The 20,814-nt window shown below is 42.3% G+C and overlaps 1 protein-coding gene across 2 annotated transcripts in view; it reads left to right on the top strand.

Moving 5' to 3' along the window:
* capn15 (calpain 15) overlaps positions 1–20,814 on the top strand; it is a 44,890-nt gene that overhangs the window by 9,150 nt on the left and 14,926 nt on the right. For both annotated transcript variants that reach the window (XM_026178720.1, XM_026178719.1), the window contains exons 2-4: positions 10,822–12,490; positions 18,366–18,574; positions 20,475–20,658. In XM_026178720.1, coding sequence (XP_026034505.1) covers positions 10,844–12,490; positions 18,366–18,574; positions 20,475–20,658 — 2,040 coding nt within the window. In that variant the 5' untranslated portion in view covers positions 10,822–10,843. The remainder of the gene's footprint in view (positions 1–10,821; positions 12,491–18,365; positions 18,575–20,474; positions 20,659–20,814) is intronic.

Genomic DNA, 20,814 nt, shown 5'->3' with positions numbered 1-20,814 from the left:
AAATGTGTAGCATATGTTCAGTAACCTAATTCCACTGGGCCCAAGATAAGACGGCACATAATAACCTGTCTGTCTCGCACAGAACGAAAACTCTGCTGCTGCTGAATTACACCTATGGAGAAAGGGTATAATTCACGTTAATGTTAATGGTTTCACGTAGAAACTAGTGCTTTCCCGTGGCAGGTGGTTTTTGCTGGTCTGCCTTCCCGGGTTAGATTTGTGTCGCAGTAACAGGGGTGGAACTGTTTTAGAAGTTGCCCCCGGGCTCAAGGCACAGCTGCGTCAGCAGTGTCCTCGGCCCCTTCAGATTTGGGTGCCCCCAGGAACTTCAGATTAGCTCTGTGCCCCTGCCATCTCTTTCCCTTCTTCCTCTCTGATTCTGGAGCTTCCTGCTTGCGCTCGCTTTGCTCCATTACTGATGTCTGTTGCAACCCAGTCAGACAGTTTCCTCTGTTTAAAGATTCAAATGTCTGAAGCTGTCTCCACCGCTGACAGATTCACCCATCAAAAAACGAGCGCTGGTCGTGAAATATTCACCGAGGGCACAGCGAGAGGTCAGAAGCCGCTGTTATTGTTTCATTCCTTTTCTCCATTTTTTCCTTTCTCACTGGTATTTGCAGAAGTGATTGGTAGTTCTTAAATCAGTGTGATAATACATATATGGTTTGAGTCCTTCATCATAAGTAGTGTGAACTAAAAAGTGAGAATACAAATGTTGAAACTGATCAGAAATTCACACACTGATTTACTCTGTTTAGAAGCAAAGGTTATATTGTGTAAAGCTTCCAATAATATTTAGGTTTCATAACAAGGGAATGTGTGTTTAATTTTTAAAGTTGCTCTCAGTGTATAGTTTCTCCCGTACTTTCTGGCTGCCTAAGGGCAATTTCTCAAAAGAGCTCGTCTGGTATGAGTCTTTGTACCACTGTCAACATCTTAAAATTGCCCATCTTAATGTTCTATCTCAAGAAGTCTTGGAAAGACTTAATTAAAACTTTCTGAATTATATTTCTATTGTCCCGTGTGATTAAGGCTTTGCTGTCTCCAATCCTTTGTATCACGTCACCAAGTTTCTTTTTAACTGCTGGTGCTCTAGATTACTGCAAACAAGTATCACTTAATGGCTTATCTCTGCAAAAAAACCCATAAGGGTTGATGTGAGTGAGTCATATTCATCACAGAATTACCTGTCATGTAGGAAAAAAAACAGGTTCCTGTTAATCGGTGACCCTGACTCATCAGTTTCTTCAGAAAACAGAAAGAACTTCCACGTAACAGAAATGTATCTTTTTTTTTTTTTTTAAGGAGGAACACGTACTCTAGTCTTGTAAGTGAGAAAAGTACTTTACTAAAGTCAAAAAGTTCCTGTCTGTGAGACTGTTACAGGCAGGCTGCATTCATTACTGATGGGGGTTAAAATAAATTCTCGGTTTTCTCGAGTGTGGCAGAGATGGTGTAAAAGTGCTGATCTAATCCCCGTCACAGCACACAGGGTGTGTTCAGAAGCAGCAGAATGTTTCAGCTTTCATTATCCATTTTTACAGCTCGTCTGATCCAAGGACATATTGGTGTCTGATAGGTCTCTCTTTTTTTCTCTCCAATAAAAAGCTCTGTGCTGTCGAAGAAGAGTTGCCACTCCTACTGCCTGCCAGTACTGTTTGCATGTAAGAGGTAAAAAAAAATAATATAAAAAGTACAAATAGGAATGCCAGGGCTCTGAAACCCTGCTGACAGTTATGAAAATCACCCCCATTTTCTCTTCTACTTTAAAAACATCTATCTGTTCATCTTCAAGTGCACAGCAACCAAGACTTTTTTTCTAACATTATATAAGTTTTAAGTTTCTATATTTCCACTTCTCTCCCTGCGCTCACTCAAGAAAAACAAAAAAACCCATCTGAATATTTACCACCAGAGAAGCCTCACTTTGAGTGTGTTTGTGTGGGAGCTACATCTGGAGCCTGTCTTGCAGTTCAAAACAGTCACGCTCTCCTGAGACATCCAGGCTTACATGGCCTATTAAAGTCATTCCTGATAAACTTGCGTTGTAATAAAACTGGTTTCCAAGAAAGTAAAACAACTGTGGAGATTGTTTACATTCGACGGACCTTATCATAGGAGTTTAATCCTGTGGGAAAATAAGCTTTGGCAATTTAAAAAAGTATAACACACCGGACTGCACTGTAGCCTTAATTATTTGCATTATTGATCATTTATTAGGTTTAACAGACCTCATGTTAGTGCAAGGAAGCCCTGATATTGAACTATCGATGGAGACATTTATATTGAGTTATTGATTGATGCTTTTACTTTGAATTACACTGTAAAATGAGAGAAATTGACTTTAACCCTGTAAAGCCTGAACCATGAAAAAATTACCAGGAAATTCAAGTTTGTTGTTTTTGCTTTCTTTTTTTATAAATTGAGTATTTAAAAATAATTATAAAAAGAAATTAAATTAAAAAATTTTTATATAGATTTTAGTTTGTATCATATTTTACATCCAGTATTTTTTGGCAATTTATTATCCAAAAAATTATAGTGCAATTAATTTGGGTTTTTGGAGGGAATAAAAATCAAACATGATGTAGTTTTTGAGACTTCCATCAGAAATGACACAATTTGGTGTTACAGGGTTTAAAGTATTGTGACATAGTATACAAAAAACAGTCCAGAATGTCCCAAAAGGTTGATTCTGTTCATCTGGACATAGTGTTTTCAGCGGTGAGCTCCTCACTGCCCCATTGTTCATTCAGTGGGCTAGTTTCAGTCATTGTGCAAATGTATTGTTTATAGGGTTAGGAAAACCTGCAGTCAGCTGAGACTGAAGAAGTCACTTGGATGAATTGTTTCTCCCACTGAAAACACTTGGTCCAAATGAACAGAACCAACCTTTTGGGATTTACTTACCTGGATGATTAAGCATGAATTATTGGGGTTTAATAACAATGCAAATAGTCAGTTGCAGCATATTCTCAAAGTATGAAATTAAAAACTCAACTACGTTTACTAGAAACTGTCGATGGACACACCCATGTTGTCCTGCGCTGTAGGAGGAAGAGCTTCCAACAGCACTGAAGGAGCAGGTTTCACTGGCTGACTGGCCAGGTCGCACCTTCTACTACTGTGTGGCTCACTGAGCCAGGGTTTTCCCATCATAGCCTTGGAGGTTTGGTGGATGATTACTTGGGGCAAAAGGGTGTGTTTTGTGTGCAGCGCAGGCATCAAAAGCTGAAACTGAAAGTTTTTTTTGTTGTTTTTAAATATATTTGTGAGTAATGGCACACAGTAAATTACAATAACAAACACTTGAAGTATTTGGAAAGTCTGGTTGTTCTTGATTCCATCATTGCTTGGATGTTTTCATGTTTTGTTTTTGTCGGGATTCTCGGCTTACGTCTTTGGCCAGCTTTCACCACAGGAAGTAAAGTCTGAAAAGAGCTCAGTTACACTAACATGTTTAGTGCAGTGATCTAACAGGTAACTTAAAAATAATGCAGAATTCTTGTGGCCCTTAATGCACTATAAATGCCTTTTTACTAAAGCACACTGTTAAAGAACACTTTTTTGCAAGTTTGAAAAATCTGTACTTTGAGGATCCTGACTGAAATATCAGCTTTTCAAAACTGATTCTGATATTTTAAAATATCAGAATTTCAATCCCAGAAACAAATTTGTCATGTCAAGTTATTTATTTACTTGTCTAGCCTCAGACCCTACTCAGCTGGCATGTTGCCAACTGTGATGTTGCAGAGTGCCCCCTGGTGGATAAGCTATGCATCGTCAACACTCGTAATATTTTTGAAGGGTGTTTTTTCAGTCTCTTCTTTTATTTCTTAATTTTCATTTATTGGCCGTTTATAAATGCCAATACCAGTGGATCAGCAAATGGCTAATATCCTCACTGATATGGGTCATGCGGTGCTACTTTGCATGCACAGAGCTAGAGCTGTCACTACAAAGTTAGTCTTCCCAGGAATACTATATTCCAGAGTAAACAAATTGTGCAAACACTCTCACACTGTGCTGCTTTTGGTTCTAATTTCCAGTCAAAAAAAAAAAAAAAGATTATTTTCATTTTTTTTTTTTTTTTTTTTTTTGTAGTAGTGCACACTAGTCTGTTATTAGTCACTTGTGTTGCATTGCTCTTCCTCATATACTGCACAGTTACAGGAACAGGTTTTATTTATGTTTGAGCAACAACCATGAACGTAAATGCTACAGGCGCTTCGGTTATGATGACCTGTTAATATCTAAACTCATTCAGTCCATGGTCACACACATCCTGGAAATCACATCCTTAAGAGTCAGAGTCCAGAGTTTACATACCTGAAAAAGTGATAACGAATCTGCTGAGTTTGAAGTTGAGCACAGTTGATCAAAGTTAGAGGCCAGCAATTCCTACTTGGACACATCAAGTAGAAAAAGCACAAGTAGAAATTCACTGATTGCAAGCAAAATTTCAAAAACGAGTCCTAACGATGTTAAATGCTCTGATTTAAGTGAATGAGTAATTAAGTGCCGAAAATTAAAGCGATTGTATGAAAATGTTAAATTAGGCAGCTGCGTCGTGCTACCTGAATTTAAATGTGAGACACTAAATTTGCAAGATTTTTCTCACACTGTTTCTCTGTTGTCTTGCATGCTGTGTAAGAGCAGCAGCTACATTTACAATTCTTCCCGTCAGACAGGCGTGTAAGGTGTACTGGCAGGCTCGAACCAGCAGTGTATGCATTTGGATACATTATTAAATAGGAGCACCCCACAGCGGAGCAAGTTTGCTTCACCTCATTCAGAAACTGAGCTCAGCTTAGATAGATTTGATAGAAAAATTCCTTCACTTTAACAAAATCAAATTGGCTCGCAGGCAGCCAATTCTATTTGATATTCACTGGATCAGTGTTTCACTACAAGCTGCACACAAATGTACCGACACCAACCTACAGCTGGAGTCTGCGTTTTGTCTGCCAAGTATGTTTTCATACCAGAGAGCTGACTCGGTATGTTCCTTTCAGATATATGTCCCAAGTGCACGCACATGATAAGAAACGTATCAGCTGGCACTCAGGCAGGCAGCAAGAATTTTGAGTAAACATTATGTTGAGGTCATGGGATTCTGTATAGTTGCGGCGTAGTTAGTTAATGTTTGTTGTCAAGGCTTTGAGGAAACGTGTGTTTTGCAAAAAAATTTCAAGCTCAGCTAGACAAACTGTCATAGAGCCTGAATGACACTTGCGCTACGGTAACTGACAGGCCATCTGTCATTTAATATCTCTGAAGTGCTGACTGACTCGCTTTATATTTCTGCTCGGTCCTGTGTCAGACTTCATTTATTAGACAGCAGGTTAAATGCTTGAATTGTGGGAAGCTGACATTTTTGGCACGTTTTTAGATAAGAATAAAAATCACAATGCCTGCACTGTACAGAAGAACTGACACTGTACTATAAGACAAATACGGTGAGTACTACAAATGCAAAAATTAAAACGTTAAAGTGGTCAGTCATTAAGGAGCTAGGCTACCAACAGCAGCCACAGTTTCTGTGCTGATAACATCCTTTTTTTTTCTTTTTTTTTTTGTGGCCATGCTTATGTTTGTGTTGAATGAGTAAATCAGGAGCACTGCGCCTCTAATGGCCAGTGGCGATTCCACACCTTCCCCTCAGTCCCTGGGCTCGGGGCCAACCTTGGAAAGGCAGTGCTAATGACTGTCGCACAAAGGCCAAATGTCTCACAGCGAGGCAGGGAGAGACTGGCAAGATTCCCCTCGTTTGATCTCGCATTAGAGTTCAGTATGTATAATGAATCCAAGTAGCCAGAGCCATAGGTGGCCTTAGACACAGTTATCAGTGATTTTGTAGCATTTCTTAAAGCCTTTCTGACATCTCTTGTATCCAGGGTGCTGTAGATACTGATCATCTTGACTATGTTTGCTGTTTGTAGGTACTCTTATCTAAACCCTGAAGACTTCCTTGTAGACACCTGAGTTGTGGAAGTTAATTTACTCTTTTTATGCAATATTACAGACTTGCTCATTTTCCACTAAGACATTTTAGACTTGTACTCTTTATAACAGTCTGCTGAAACTTTGATTGTCTGACACCCAGTGAAGTGTTGAGAAATCACCGCAGGGTTATAGATGTTTTTACTTAAGTGAAATTCCAGTTTCAGAGAAACCACTTTATGGGCAGCAGGCTTCATTGAGGGCCTCATTGCAGAAAGATAGGCTTTCTAGAGGTGAGGGTGCTCTTCTATTCTCTTCCTCTTCAGTGTAAGCTACTGGCTGACTGCCCAGGTCTGCGACACAGAGGAGCTGAAGTGGGCACTTTTAGACCAGCTCCAGTGAGCACAGGGCCAAGGACAAAAGGTGTGTGCATGTGTCTGTGTGTATGTGTGTGCGTGCTGCACACTTTTGTTAGTGACTGGAACATGTACATTAAAAACATCCTTTTAAGTATGGTCCAGGGATCACAGGCTATAGTACTTCATCCTCTGCTGCACGCATGTATTGTACATATAGTCCTGTGCAAGTCTTGACCCACCCCTCAATTCTTTATATAGTTTGTTTCCAAGCAGCCAGACTTTATTTAAATGTTTTAAAAAAATGGGTTAAGCCGTAGTTCTCCAGGCCTGTGAATCATTCTTCCTCTTACATTGCAGAGTTACAGGAATCCTGGTTTCATTTATGTTTGAACAGCTCTGAACATGACCTCTGATCGAAAGTCCTCAAATGCTACAGGAGTACTTTTTATAGGTTCCTGTTAATATTGAAACTCTTAATGTCTCTTGTCACCTGTACAAAAAAGCCAAAGAGAACACAAATTGATAGGCATGTAATAGTATTTTTGCACCAACAAGGTGTTTATTGAAAGAGCTGAAATTGTGTGCCACAAAATGTGTCCTTAAATGATTTGGGGAAACTGCACAAGTGGTGGGCAAAAGAAAAGGTAGCCGGCCTTTAAAAAATAAAGATTTGAAAATTTGGCTTAAATTATTGTCAGTTTGTACAACTGGTGAGTGTCTCCACTTATTTGTACAACATGGCGGAGGCTCTGTCATGGTTTGGGGCTGCATTTTACCCAGTGGTGTTGGGGATCCCGTCAAAACTGATTCAATTATGAACACACTGAAGGACTATCAGATTTTGAACAACAATTCAATTTCCATCGGGAAAGTATCTCAATTGACAACAGCTTGACCATGATCCCAAACAAACTACCAGTACAATAACATCATACCTGGATGGAAAAACACATGAGTCATGGATCGGCCTCCCCAGAGCCCAGACTTCAGCATTATTGAAGCAGTGAGGGATCATCTGGACAGAGAACAGAACAAAAGGCAGAAACATCCAAAGAAGAGCTTTGATTGTCCTTCAAGAAGTCTGGAGAACTATTCCTGAAGACTACTAAAAAAAACAAAAGCTTGACTAAGAAAGTTCAGACTTGGTTGAAGAATAAAGGTGCTTCTTAGAATTGTACAAACTCTGATTTTGATTTATATATAGTATTTCCATGTGTGTTTGAATATGCAATAAGTGAAGGGTAGCTCAAAACTTTTGAAAAGTACTGTACTGGGTGTGCACATAGTACAGTCAAAATGCATTGAGAACCCCAATTGAGAGGTTATAGTTGTTCATCACACCGTACTGGGTGAGAGGTAAATACCGCTGCTTATAACTAGTATCAATAAGATAATTTTAAAAAATCCTTGAGGCTGATCACTTTAATAAAAAGCTTTCATGGTGTCAGCTAAAGATGGAAATATAATGAATCTGTGATCCCTGTGCTCCAGTGAGAACCACATCAATTGCTTTGACAAATTCTCCACGTGGCTGACACTGCAACTTTGCTCTCTTGCTGTAGATGAAAGAGGCCTGACAGTTATAAATGTCCACAGGGTAGAATCTGTCATCAAACATGAGGTGTTGACACTTGTTGTCGTCATTGATGTTTGCGGCACTCAGATACGCAGACTTTTAGAGAGCCAAACATGATGTAAACATGTGCCATCCCAGCTGGCACAGTGCTGCCACTTAATTCAACTACTTTTAGCATAGCTGCTGAAGGTGCGGAGACAGGGCTGTAGTCTCAGGACACACCACAGACCTTTATTTTCTTTTTTTCTTTTTTTTGTGGTTAGATGAACAATGTCAGTTATGTCCTTAATATTATTACTCAATGAACATTACTTCATTGGCACCCCTTTTTTGTTAGTGGCTAAAAGGGCACTTAATATTGCAGAGCAGCCATGAAGACATTGCAGATAAATGCAGTGATAAAAGCGTTTGTGTGCTTTTAAAGAAAAAGTGTGTTCTATGTTTTGTTTATCATTAGAAGGCTGAATTTACTCCTTACAGTGTGGACTTCAGGGGTGCTAAAGGCTACTATTTGCTTCTGCTTCTATAGTTTTGCTATCCTGAGAAAACACACAAATGTAGGTGGACAATAAAACTAGCAGCAGTGCTGCATCTATGGATAAATATAGCTAGATGCCTGCATTCATGCAAGCATACAACCAAGCAGCGAGGACCCACACACTCAAGAGACAACTAAAGTAACACGTTCACATTTCTTCCTGCTTGTCATTTCCCTCTTTACCTCTGGGAGAAGGGATGACAAGAGGAACAGACATTGCGCTGGGAGCAAGAGGTCGTCTGTAAGAGGTCCCCCTGGGATCTGGGGATTCGCTTGATTTGAAAGGTTTAATGAAGTTGAACTAAAGGCAGTTGGCTGGCCGTGACACATGGCACTTCAGGGGAGAGGAGCAGGACCCAGGCACTCCAAACTGCCGTGTCAGCAACAAGGAATTATCAGAATATGCTTTTATAGAAAAAGTTTGTTTTACATCGAGTCTCAGATCTCACTATAACTTCTGTATGCCCAGCTGTTTGTCTGTTTTTCACCTGCCTTGACAGTCATTTATCCAGTCCACTTTGTGGGTGCATTGGTGGGGACTTTAGCAATTGCACTACTGAGTTTAAGGTCATTGGTTCTCATGTTTTGGCTAAAGGTTGTCCTGTGTTACCATTGTTTCCAGTACACTTACTGCTACCTGCTACACACTGTGGGTGTGGGTGTGGTGTTTGTTTGGCGTCACAATTAAGTGCCAAACCTCTACCCCAACCTAGAGCTTGCAATCCTGTGACTGTAGAGCAGCTGTCTTCCTGGTTTGCTTGATATGCACCTGGAGTTCTCCCTTTTTTATTTGGGCTATTTTTAAAGCTAATAAATTGTCAGGTGTTTTAGATTACTTTTAATTATGATTCATTTGCCCAATTAGAACCTGACCGATATTTTTAAGACCAATACCATTGGTCTATAAATGAAAAAAAGCAACAAATGCATTATTGCAATGGGAATGCAGAGCTGAAGTACAAAAATGTCTGCTCTGATTGTAAAGGTTTCAGGCTCGTGCCCTAAACGAAATCTTTTAACACAGCACATGTAGTTCTCCAACCAAAATATCACACAGAAGATCAACAAGCTTCAGTGACTTTGAGGGCAACATGTTCTCTGCTGGGGTCAATGTGAAAAACACTGAAGTATCCTAGCTCTTGGCACCTTCCCCTCAGCTATCCTAAAATCCCCACATTACCTTCTCTGTTGGTGTTCACACATGAGCAGCCTGAGTGACACTGACATTTATGGGTTTGTCCAGATAGAAACCGTGTCCGTCCCTTGGGGCTGTCCCTCTTCAATCCGCCCCCACCCCAACCCTCTCTGCTGCACAGTTGGAAGTATCCGACTGTGCTGCCTTCCCTCCAAGCCCCTAATATACCCTCTATCAATAAGTCAGATTGACTGAATTGCAGGCACTCAGAAAGGATTGTACACACGTCAATCCACAGTAACAGACTCCTTTTTAGGTTTTAGTTTGCGAGAGGTGGAAAGAAACCGAGGGGCCCGAATAGATGGATTTCTTTCTGTGCTGTTTTCTCTGTTTGAGTCCTCTTAAGATATGTGGATAGTAGCGAGCTTTAAATTTGCTGTAACTCCAGTGGCATGAATGACTTGCCATTTAAAATATGCCTGAGTCATAAGCGCTGTGAGAATTAATAGACTCATCCATTTGAGATTCATTTGGGCAAGAGATTGACGTGACCTTAAGTTGCTCCCATCTACCCTGCATTAACATTCACTGAGAGGGGAGAGAGCCGCTAATATGAAGTGGAAAAGATTGTGTGTGTGTGTGTGTGTGTGTGTTCTCTGTTTTGTTTTGTTTTTGTTTTTTTTTCTTTTTTCCCCCCCCTCCTCTCTCTCGCCTGTGTTTTAGTGAGTGTCAGTTAGGGAAACTCAAGCAACACTGTCCTAGTATTCTGAGGCGATAGCAGCCTCCTCTCCTCTCTTCTCGCTCCTCCTCACTGTGCGCTGTCTCCCTGGCTCTAATCAGGTGGCCATTGTGTATGGATTTACTGCCCTCAGTGCCCCCAGGAGGGAGATTTGATTTTTTTCCCCTTTCCCCCCCTGCACTGACTAATCTTTCCCTCTTGCGCTGTATTTTTCTATTCTACTCTTTCTGCCTCTCCTCGTCTTGCGTTTTCTGGGTTGTTTTTGCTGTTTGCTCTTTTCTTCCTTTACGTGATCACCCTGAATTCTCTGGCTTTTTCCATAAGAAAAATCTTGTCACGTTTCCTTCTCTTCTCCCTTGCTCTGCTGACACTTTAAGCTTCGCTTGACTGAAATAGCTTGCGCGTTTATGCAGCAATATAGTTAATATGCATCTATTTTTGCCAAGCACTTATATGGCAAAATGTATTACTGACTGATTTGTTTGGTTCATTCTGTTCTGACTCATTGTTTTTTCTCCTTTTTTTTCCCAGCCACTCTCACTCTCCAGGCTCCATGGCAGCAGCGGTGCAAGGCAGTGAGTGGTCATGTGGGCGCTGTACTTTCTTAAATGCCGGTGCAGCACCTCGCTGTTCTATCTGTGAGGCGCCACGCCAGAAACCCGACCTCAACCAGATCCTGCGCCTCAGCAGCACTGAGGAACACCGCTGGACCTGTCCCCGCTGTACCCTCAATAACCCGCAGGGATCTGGAGCCTGCTCGGTCTGTGGCTTTGGTCCATCACCCGCCACTCACACACCTCCTACGACCACCATAGCTGCCACTGCCAATGGTCTCCCTTCTGCTCCCACTGAGCCCCCAACACCCACGATCACCCCCACAGTGCTACTTGAGCCCCATGGACAGCATCCAGCTAAGGAGGAAGTGTTTCGGCGGTCTGAGAGCAATGGAGAGGTGGGTGGTCAGGAGGGTCAGCAGGCGGGCTGGGCTTGTCCTCGGTGCACACTTCACAACACCCCTGTGGCGCTTTCATGCTCAGCCTGTGGTGGGCCTAGAAAACTGTCTCTGCCTAAAATCCCCCCAGAAGCGCTGGTAGTGCCTGAGGTGCGCACGCCAGTATTGGGCTTTCCTGTTCACACAGCCGCTTCGGCCCCGCTACTGATTGACCTAACAGATGACTCCCCCCCAGCCCCGCCCTGTGATCCTCAAGAAGCTCCCCATGTGTCTTCACAGGCCCTCGCCTCCACCTTTACTTCATTCTCCTCCCTCCAGAACAATCCTGTGCCTCGCAGCAGGCGAGAGGTACCGCCTCCGGGACGCCCACCGAACCCAGGAACCAACACTCCCAGCCCCACTTCCCCTTCAGCTGCCAGTGTGCCACCCCAACCTGGCCCACAGAGGCCAGCTAAGCCCAAGCACGCCCAGCCCCAGGAACCTTCTTACCCCAGCAAGCGCCTCAGTATCTTGGAGGAAGAAGAGTCTCAGCACCACCCACTGACGCCCCACCTACCTGTTGCTTCCACATCAGCCTCTACCTGGAAGTGCCCTAGCTGCTCCGTGGCCAACCAAGGCAGCTCAGCGAAGTGCGAGACCTGCAGATCGTCAAGGGGTGGTGCTGACCTCATCGACCTAGTAGGCTGTGAAACCGTACGTTTTACCCCAGCAAGCCCCTCGAGCCCGGACTTTAGCACATGGGCCTGCTCTAAGTGCACCCTGCGCAACCCTACAGGTGCTCCCAAGTGCTCAGCTTGTGGTTCTTCAAAGCTGCATGGCTTCCAGGAGCAGCAGGTGCCTCTACCCCGCTGCTGTACACATTGTGGCCTCCCAGTGGGGCCTGGTACTGCATCTTGCTCCTGCACACCTTCCTCTTCTTCATCATCCTCAGGTCATAAAATACGTAAACAGGCCCGGGGCTTTCCTTCATCCTCTTCTGCCGTTGCCTCCTCTGGTTCTTCTTCGTCCTCCACCTCATCTAGCCTCCAGGAGAAGGTAGGACAGTGGAGCTGTCCAGCATGCACGCTGCTCAATGATATCAAAGCCAAGAACTGCGCAGCATGCCACACACCCCAGCAGTACCTCACCCTTCGCAAGGTGGTTAAACCTCTGAAGAGAAGGGAGAGCATGCATGTAGAGGCGCGACGACGGAATGATGAGGGCGAGGCAAAGGAGCTTTGGGAGAACATAGTCAGCTTCTGCCGGGAGGTAAGAGAAAAATGTTGCTGTTAGTAATTATTGAGAATTTGAGGCTGCTTCTGGAGTGTGGTTGTACACTATTCGTTCTAGTTCCTTTGAGTTAGTCATGTCATGAGTCAACTTTTTTTTTTTTTTCTTACTTTGCATGCATGTGAATGTCCTGACTTTGAGACATCAAAGGCTGCTTAATTTCAATGTGTAATGCATCAGAGGGAACACATTGCCTTTCAGAGCACAGTTCTCTCATTGTATTTCCTCTTTTTGTGCTGTCATTGTTCCCACTACTTTAATATCTCTAATTTCAGAGAAATGTCAATAGGTTTTGTTATTGCCATGTTTCTGCTTGCTTCCTTAGCTGGGTTTTTAACGACCACACAGTGAATCTTTACCACCTAAATGAACTACGGATATGGAGAGTCTAATGTTTATAACCAGATTACCTCTGGCCCTCAGCTGCAGTGAAGTCACTTCACAGAATTTTGAAATTCTGTTTGACGACTGTGACTCTTGTGTCAGGAGGATTGCATTATTTTGGTTTGATTGTGCCTTTTGATTGTTCTGATTGTTATGTTCAAGCAGCAATCTCCAAGGCTGAAAATGAAGCCAAGGTGGAAGTGCCAAAAACAGTTTCTGTAATGGCCACTTGAGGATTGCTCCAAAATGAGTCCATTCTAGTAAATTCTCTTATTAAATTGCCCAACAGCAGAAGTCAATCTTTTTGGTATCAAAACATGTTTTGGTCACAACAGTTGTATTGCTGTGCTCCCCCACCCCCCCCAATTGTTTCACCAGTTTATTAGGACTCACTGTAACTGATGCGTCTCCTTTGACTGACAGGTGGATGCTGTTTCAGCTTTAAGCTAGGCATCTCCTCAGCTAATACGAGCCCCTGAACTGGACTTGCAAACCATGTTTGTGGTGTTGGTCTCTTTAAGAGTATTTTTCTATGCAATTATTAGGCAAATATTATTTTAATCACACTAACAGCATTCTAGTTCCCAAAATCCAAAAATGCCATTGTACAAAATGATAACTCTTCATTGCTGGAACTTGAACCAATGGGTGATGTCCATCTTTTTTTTTTTCTGTCCAGCTGTAGCTTAGTTTGTATTTTGGAGAGATTTTACACTGCTTAATGAAATATATTTCCTTTCACTGTGTCGGAGCAGACCTCTCAGTAAGAGATAAGAAATATCATTATGAATGTAATTTCCTTTTAAAACAAAACTAAGTACTTTAATTTTACCAAGGTCGGGACAGACAGCAAGAAGTCCTTCTATAGCACACTCAAAACAAATATCACACTGCAAAAAGTTAATTATGATGTTTTTACTTATAGTAATTATGTTTTTAAAGAGAATATCTCAACCCTCAACATAACTAGCTTAACAGGAGAGTTCAGCTAGCTTCTCCGTTGTAAATGTTGTGCCGAAAAACCTCTAGTTTGTGACAGGAATATTCTTTCTGGATTAAAATGACTTGATGTCATTCATTTTTGAAATATGATTGACAGATTAAAGATCAACAAGTCAATTTACAACAGTTTAATTACAGGCAGTCATTTTTTGGCAAATGCTAGAAATCACTTTTTGGTATGACACCAGATGATTGATGTTGTTTAGTTTTTCTCATCCCGAGCCTGAGTCTTCACCGTAGCCCAGGGCCTCATACCACTTATCTGTGCCATGATGTAAGCAACCCTGACATCGGTTCTTTATATCAAACTGGTTCAGGCTCACTTTATCTCTGCAGTGCCCAACCTTTGATAAGCCTGTATTATGTTATCATGGATAAGCTACTCAGGCCTATCAGAAAGGTTCATTTGAAACCATTTAAGACCGCCAGCACCTGCTCGGGAGACCGACCTGATTGGTCTAATTACACCTCAGGAAAATGAGGGCATTGCAGAATGTTAGACCGTTTAGATTCAGCTAAGTTTCCAGCCGGCTTTTATTCTGTGAATTTATTTGGGTGTCAGATGTGTGCCCATTTACTACACCAGCATGACACCTATCCTGCCATGTTTACAATAGCATAAAGTGAGCCTTCGAATGCATTATTAATGCCTTCTTTGAAAGTCACAGGGCTCACTGCTGCAAGCGTGGGAGGGAAGTTGGCTCGGTAGGAAGGAAGGATATCGGAGATCCCTCATCCCCACCTTCTCCTCTTCTAATTTCATCATTTAAGCTACGCTTTCTTTTATCGTCTGTCTTTTTCTCCTCAAATATTTTACGTCTGCCCTTTCTCGAGCTCTTCAAAGTACTTCATCTTCCTTTTATCCCATCTCCTTCCATCACATCTATCCCCACATGCTCATCCTGTTCTGCTAATACCTCAAAATACACTTTCCCCTTGCCACCCACTACACCCCTCCACCCCCATTCCACCCTCTCCACACGACTGCACTCTATTCTCCACTGTAGTAGTCAGTGTGAGCCTGGATGTGTGTGTGCGCATGTGTATTTGCTAAGGTGAACGTAGGGCTGGCCTATTTTTAGCAACGGAGTTGGAGTGGAGGGGAGCACAAATGATATACTTCCCTATAGTGAACGTAATCACTGACGGCATCAACTGCTGCATCTCGGGTTCACGGGCCAAAGAGATTAAGGTGGGGTAAATTGGTAAACAAGAGGTGCTAGTCTCTCTCATCCATCTCTGCCAAGGCACGAGCACTTGCCAAGCACCAAAATGCCAGTGGTGAAAATTTAATAATGATTAAAGCTTTTTGTTTAGGCTGTAACAGGATGTGCAGTACAGTTTGACAGCAAGAATGGAGGGACCGCTTCAGAGCACCTGTTTTTTCTCTGCTGTTTTGTAACTGGACCAAACTGGAACTGGAGTTTGTTTTTGTTTTTTATAAAAAATATTCTCCGCTCACCTGAGTGTGGTTGCTTTCTCTTGCCTCTTTTGCTTTTTTTGACTCTTCCTGATTGGTTTTGAGGGTGAGAGGCACGTGTGCGTGTGCATGGTGCTAATGCCTGAGAGCAGTCTGCTTACTCACTGTGCCAAACAAATAAATGCTGCTAACAGCCATCAACTTAACTTGTGAACTGTGACACACAGCATGGATTGAACTGCTTTTTGCTGTTCCCTTTCCGTGCTATGCAATAAAACCAGGCCACATTGCAGCGGATTGTTCTTCTCTTTACTACTCTTCATACTACTTAGTTGCTTAATTTTGTGCCATATTATCAAGGACCTTCTTGCCAGGCTTGCGCTGCTTGTTACAGTATTGTGCATGGAAGGCTTTTTTTTTTTTTCTTCTTTTTCATAAAATATGCTTTCAAGATGCTAATTTTGTAGCTTGGGTATCAGAATGAGACTGACACAGCCTTGTATGGCTGCCAGTTCTGAGTCTGGAAATGATGGGAAAGCAGCTGGTTTTCCTAGCTCAGCACTGAGTTGGCTGATTGCAGTGTTTGCATGCTTACATGTGCACGGCGATGGAAACGGAGGTGGCAAGACAGCCAGCGAGAATTATCCTGTAGAGTCCACAACACCAGAATCCTGATTTAGGAAATTGCTTTATACGTGGTTATAATTCCTAATTTTACACTCTGCTGAAGTCAGATTGTTTAAACTTTGATGCTTGGATTGTAGAATATTCGATATGAGGAATTAATGCTAATTCAAGGTTAATCTCACATTAAATACACACTGCATCTTAATAGAGATGTGACGCAAGTTAAAAAGGGAAATACGATCTAAATTGCCTTTCTAAGGTGTTGAGCCTCCATTCTTTCCAAATATATATTTTTTATTTTTTATTTTTTTTAACGATAATAACAGTGGAAAGTCTTGTGTAACACGCCTAAGGAGCCTTTAAATGAAACCAAATGCTTACAAGAACAGCACAATGGGTCTGCTGCTCCTCTCACTGTAGGGATCCCAGTCTGTCCCAGCTGTCATAGGGTGCTGGAGAAGTTGCCAGGTTAACGCATAGAATCAGACAACCATTCAGACTTTACATACATGCCCACAGCCAATTAACTTAACAAGCATGTCTTTAGACTGTGGAAGGATCCTATAGAGGCACAGGTAGAGCTCCACACAGAAGAGAAAAATGGTTGTTTTGAACCAAGAATGTAAGGATCAAACATTGATTTTAATTTTTTTGTTAGAGGATCATACAGATGATAAATTGAGTCCAGACTGCAGTCCAGAGTGTCATATCACTGTGCCGTTTCAGAAGCGCCTAATTAACATCACAGAGCATCATGTACACTCCAGATATGAATAGGCAAGTGGCTTTAACCTTTGAGGCAGACTGCAGCAGATCATTCTGCTGATGATAATGTCTTTCAAATGGGTTAGGGCAAAACCCTTAAAGGTACTCACAATACAGGATGTGAGTGCAACCGGATAAACCACACGCACTGCGTTCAGAAAGAATGGATAACATAATGGATACATAATCTGGTAGGTTTTGGTAGCGCAAATGCGCACATCAGTAGCAGCATTAAAGTGTGTCTGTGTAGGTTCCCTGTCATCCAGTTTATTGTAGTCTTAAGAGATTGGGGGGGGGAAAAAAAGAAGAAGACAAATAGATTAAAGTTTTAAAAGACATTTCACCTCTATTCCAAGAGGATACGAGCTACTTTTTTCAAGCTCTTCGGACCAACATTAAAATAATTCATATAATATTGTTTTCATTCTTAAAATAGAGACTATAGAACTGTAAATGTGAGGGTTTCCATACATTTCACATGAAGTAAAAAAGAAAATGTTTCCTGTTTTACATCAAGCTCAGAGGAAAATCAGCTCAACTGGGGTTAGACCAGTTTGTATGTAACAAGTCAGACTCTTTAACCCTTGGTCGCTGATCATAGTTGTCTTTCTCATGTCTGTTAACATACAGACTGTATTCTTTGAATTGCATTAGTTGGAATTTCAGGATCTGTGTGTATGCAGGGACAAAGCTTTGATCTTCACCTCTGTGTTAAATTGATATCAACCGAAAAAAGCCGTGCGATAACAGCCTGCACATGGGTCACAAATAAACCTGTGAACTACAGAATCGATAAGCTACGTGACGACCTTGGATGGCCAGGGTGGTAAGGAAGCCTTCAAATGACTCTGTCTAGTAGCAAATGCTGCATCCAGGCTACAGAATTGGATTGTGGGGGATGGTTACCAATTGATTCGCTTCACTCTAACTGCCAGTGGGGTGCCCACTTTACATCACCCCTCCGCCTGCCTTGCTATGCAACTGGCCGAGTCCACTTCTGACACGGCAGATGGGAAACTGGATAGGGGTTTGGCGTGTGTGGCTGTTTGCCATCTCAGGTTTGTACAGGAGAGTTTTAGATGGGCAGATAGTGTGTCAGGTTCGGTGTCTGGATCTGTTAAAGTATCCGTGTAGTTCTACTCCTGTGTACAGTAGCGGGGCAGTGTTAGAACCCATCATGTAATTTAAAATGCGGTGTACTCTGCAGGGGAATGTGCCAGAAAGCAAGAAGCTCCAAATGTTTGAAAGTGATTTGCATTTTTGTGCCACATCCTGGTTAGGAGAGTACAAGATGCCACAGTTGGGCTTTTACTGTGCACATAATAATCTCACGTGGAAAGTGGAAAGAATAACAAGTAAATGTGGAAGGCAGTAATTCACCCTCACTCAAAGCATAATCCAGGGCTTGTGTGATGGTCTGTACTGTCCTGCAAATCATGTGAAATTGCAGGATAGTTGGTTCTTTAAAAACTTGCATTAGCAGTTTGAAATGCTTCAGGTCCTCACACAAGATCCTTTTAAGAGTGATCATATTTTAAAATGGATTTTGGAGTTTAAAGATGAGGTGTTTTCATGTTCAGTAGTTTTCATGTTCAGTAGTTTCACTCCTTTGTCTCTCTGCCTTCTTTCGCTCTGTCTTTTCCTCCTCTTTCTCAGAATTCAGTGAACTTTGTGGATGACAGTTTTCCCCCCGGACCTCGATCTGTCGGCTTCCCAGAGGGCGACAGCGTCCAGCAGCGAATCAAAAAGTGGCTGCGTCCCCATGAGATCAACTGCAGCAATTTCAAAGACCGAGGAGTCAAGTGGTCCGTGTTCCGCACACCAAGGCCCTCGGACATCCTCCAAGGACTTCTTGGAAACTGCTGGTAAGCTGATACACCTGAACATAAGAACACACAGGACACTGATCGTTTAAGATAACCTTATAAAAAACCAAAACAAAAAAGGCGTTGTTGATTCATGGTTTGATTGGAGACAAAATAGAATAGCAGCAGATCCTCAAAGCAACAGGAAATTTTTCATTCCGTTAAGTCTCTGTTCAGTTTCTGAGAAAGGTCAGAGGAATGCAAAGCAGACAACAGCCAACACTTCTCTGTGTGCGTCTGTCAGAGTCTGCTTTCAATGGACACTGCCGCTGTGAGCTAGAGATGGCGTGGCAGTGAAACAGTAATTGAAGAGGATTAAAGAGAGAAACTTAAAAAACAAAGCAAAAAAATCAAAGGAAAGAAGGTAAGCATGAAATGAAAGGTTGAGCACAGCAGACAGATGTACAGATACATGTGACAGGGAGATTATTCACAGTAATGTGGTCCTGGACACATGCTTTATCTCCCTGCCCTTGTTCTGGGTGCCCTTTGGGGTTTATGTGTGTGTATGCTGTTGTCATCCATCATCTTCCTGTAAGCATAAACGTACACGCACACACACAAAATAACAACAAAGCACAGTCAGTCAGGAAGTTGTCCCCAGTACAACTTTTCGCTTCATCACCAGCGCACACAGCTTATCAAAAATAACCCTCCCCTGAGCAGAATCCTCTCACTCGAAACAGGATGTAACCCAAATTCTTTGTCATTGGCTTCGTCTCCCCCACTCTCTCACTCTCTCACACATGCTCACACTTGTCCTAATAAACCAACAAACAGCCCAGCTTCTGCCAGCCCAGCCAACCAGTGACGGCAGAAGAAAGTCGTGCCAGTCGCCTCTGTATGGCTGCAGTACAGGCCAACATCAGAGTTCACATTATGACGCGGCTAATTGGATTTTCATTGGATTCCTTTTGTTTTTTGGCCAATTTGTATTTCATCAGTGACTGAATGGGTTGATCGGCCGTGCTCAGCTGACACTTAAACAGATGGAATATAGCTTTAGTAATGCCGCCACACAAGAGCTTCACTCTATAAAATAATGTGCAGACTGAAAGCAGCATTCCTTTTATCTTTTCAGATATTGCTGCAGTACTGCCAGAGGCAAAAGTAGCTGCTCAATTTGACAATTTTTTTTTTTAAACTTTTTTGCTTTTTTTGTTGATAGAAGAATCAAACTAGTGCATGTACAGCAGTGAGTCTGCGGCGTGCAGAGGCAAATACCTTTAGCTCATTGTCCCCTCCAAAAAGACCTTTCTTTGCAGAGCCATTTCATTAATAGTGTTTAAAGATCTCTCTACATTTTCCGATGAACTAATGTACACTTTAAACTCTCTTCCCTTTCAAGTCGAGTCCTCATGTCCCCAGCTGTGATTCCCCAGTGTAAAGAATTACCATTTTCCACATCTATCTGGATTTTTGATTAGCTAATTTCTCTTGCAAGTTAATTAGAGGAAGCAAGCCTGTTTGTCTTTGCTGTGGGGTGTATTAAGAGTAATGGGGAGGTAACCAGAAGGCACAGAAGCTTGACTCATCAAATGTGATTGATTTTCAATGAGGGCTAATTATGTATATATGTATAAAAAAAAAAGTCTTTCATAAGTGTTTGAGGCACTCTGTTCAGGAGAATGCTTTAATTCCACATTTAGACTTTAATAGCAGCTTCTCAGTTTTTTTCCATTCCTATCTAATCACATCAGTTGACGTTCCTAAACCATGTCTGTCTCTTTGACGGAAGACGGCGCTCATTCAGCCATTCACTTGTCCATCACACTCAGCTGATCATTTATGTGGTTTCTCTGCCTAATTCACATTTTCTTCGTGCCTCGTTTTAGTCGCGTCTGTCCGTCCTGATGTGACGTTTCATTTTCCAGTTCATTGATTTTTATCGGGTCTCTAGGTTCCTGAGTGCACTCGCTGTGCTGGCAGAGCGTCCAGAGCTCGTGGAGAGGGTGATGATCACCAGGACCATTTGTCCAGAGGGGGCTTACCAGGTTCGGCTATGTAAAGACGGGACCTGGACGACGGTGCTGGTGGACGACATGTTGCCCTGCGACGATTACGGCTACCTTCTGTTTTCCCAGGTAAGTGCAATGCAGAAAGGTGTTTATGCTGATACTGTAAACAGACAAGAGGGAATTTTAGATAGACATATACAAAATGGATAAATACTCAAACAACTGTCTGAAATTTTGGGGAAATAAATATTGCAGATCTGTGTATTAAGTTGGGAATTCTTA

The sequence above is a fragment of the Astatotilapia calliptera genome, chromosome 8 (assembly GCF_900246225.1).
Source record: "Astatotilapia calliptera chromosome 8, fAstCal1.2, whole genome shotgun sequence".
NCBI classification, from domain to species: Eukaryota; Metazoa; Chordata; class Actinopteri; order Cichliformes; family Cichlidae; genus Astatotilapia; species Astatotilapia calliptera.
Note: the sequence above shows the minus strand (reverse complement) of the source record. Positions and strands in the feature narration are given on the sequence as shown.